The following is a 1,659-nucleotide window of genomic DNA, read 5'->3' on the forward strand; positions in this document are numbered from 1 at the left end:
CTAAGAACATCTGCCAGTTAGTTCGTGTCTCCTGCTATAGAGGGCTGCCTTCAGAGTCATGCCATTTTCTAGGGCAAGCATCCAAAGGTCCCATGTTTTTTGGCAGAGATTCAGTGATTTCGTACCCCCTTGCTTGTTGATGTACTGTACTTCTGTTGAATAGTCTGAACGTATCAAAACATTCTTGTTTTTCAAGTGGGATAGGAAATGCTTGACACTCCTGAAAACTGCCTCCATCTCCAGACAATTGATATGCTGGAGCTGTTGCATTGGAGTCCAACGTCCTTGCACAGCAAGGTTGTTCATATTGCCACCCCAACCCCAAGTGCTGCTTGCATCTGTGGTCAGCGTAACATTCGACTGGCTTTGTTGAAAACAGAACCCTTTGAGAATGTTCACTTCCTGTAACCACCATTGAAGATGTAATCTCAATGGAGGTGTAACAGGAATTTGATGGGAAAAAGACATTTTCATTGGACTCCAGTTCCGCAGCAAATGAAGCTGGACTGGTCGCATGAACAACCTTGCATTTGGAATCAAATCCAAACAAGACGCTACCTTTCCAAGAAATACTAGGTAATCCCTTACTGTAATCTGATCCTGAAGTAGACTGCTTACTGCCACTTTCAGCCCTACAACTCTCTCTGATGTTGGGTATACTAGTCCCTTGTCTAGAGCAAAATGACCCCCTATGTAAATTACTGATTGTGAAGGCACCAGACTTGATTTCTTTTTGTTCACGATGAAACCTAGCTCGAAAAGAAGATTTAGAATAGTTATGCGATTTTCTAAAAGACGATGTCTCATTTTGTTCAGAGACAACCAATCGTCTAGGTAAGTTGCTAAACGTATGCTGAGCTTTCTGAGATGTGTTGCCACTACTGATGTAATTTTTGTGAACACTCGTGGCGCTACTGTTGGACCGAAACATAGTGCTCTCTGAATTGATACACTACTCCTTTGTAACAAAACCGGAGATATTTTCGGTGTTTTTTGTGTATTTCGACATGAAAATATGCATCCTTTAAGTCTAGACTGATTGCCCAATCTCCTTTTCGAGCTAGATTTTGAACTTTTTTCATGGTATCCATCTTGAAGTGTTTTTTTCTTGAGATACCTGTTTAGAGGATTGAGATTTATAACGGGTCTCATTTCCCCCGACTTTTTTGCCACAATAAATAACGTACTGTGAAAACCTGTTTTTGTCAAATTTGAAGGAACTTTTTCTATTGCATTCTTTGCTATAAGCTCTTGAATTTCTATTCCTATTAAATCTGGATTTTTTAAATTTGTTTTTGAATGCTTTATTCCCATAAATGGTGGTATTTCTATAAACTCCAGTTTGTAACCATTCTTTATTACATCTATGGCCCATTGGTCTTTGGTCACTTCTTGCCATTTTGGAAGAAAATGTTTTAATCTCCCTCCAACAGGTATCTCTGGACATTTTGCTATTATACTTACTGAGTCATTTTCTGTCTGTTCTGCCACGTCCACGCCCACTCGGTTTGTATGTCTCTGGGCGGCTGGATTTGTTGTAGGTAACTTTTCTTTCCCCTGCTGCAAACTTGTCGGAAGACTTTCCAGATGACACGGTGACTTTTGGAATACGAAAAGTGTCAAGATTACTTGAAGTTGAAGACATTTTTGTCTTGTCAT

The 1,659-nt window shown here is 40.0% G+C and overlaps 1 protein-coding gene across 1 annotated transcript; it reads right to left on the reverse strand.

Annotated features, from left to right (window-relative positions):
• On the reverse strand, positions 1-1,659 carry LOC123556081 (uncharacterized). The gene has a single exon (XM_045346677.2). It carries the CDS (start codon positions 1,657-1,659, stop codon positions 1-3), a length of 1,659 nt encoding a protein of 552 aa, XP_045202612.2.

Source organism: Mercenaria mercenaria, unplaced genomic scaffold (assembly GCF_021730395.1).
Source record: "Mercenaria mercenaria strain notata unplaced genomic scaffold, MADL_Memer_1 contig_1766, whole genome shotgun sequence".
NCBI classification, from domain to species: Eukaryota; Metazoa; Mollusca; class Bivalvia; order Venerida; family Veneridae; genus Mercenaria; species Mercenaria mercenaria.

Excerpts from the sequence above, each read along its gene's own strand:
- LOC123556081 (XM_045346677.2), bottom strand. The coding sequence starts at position 1,659 with ATGACAAGACAAAAATGTCTTCAACTTCAAGTAATCTTGACACTTTTC.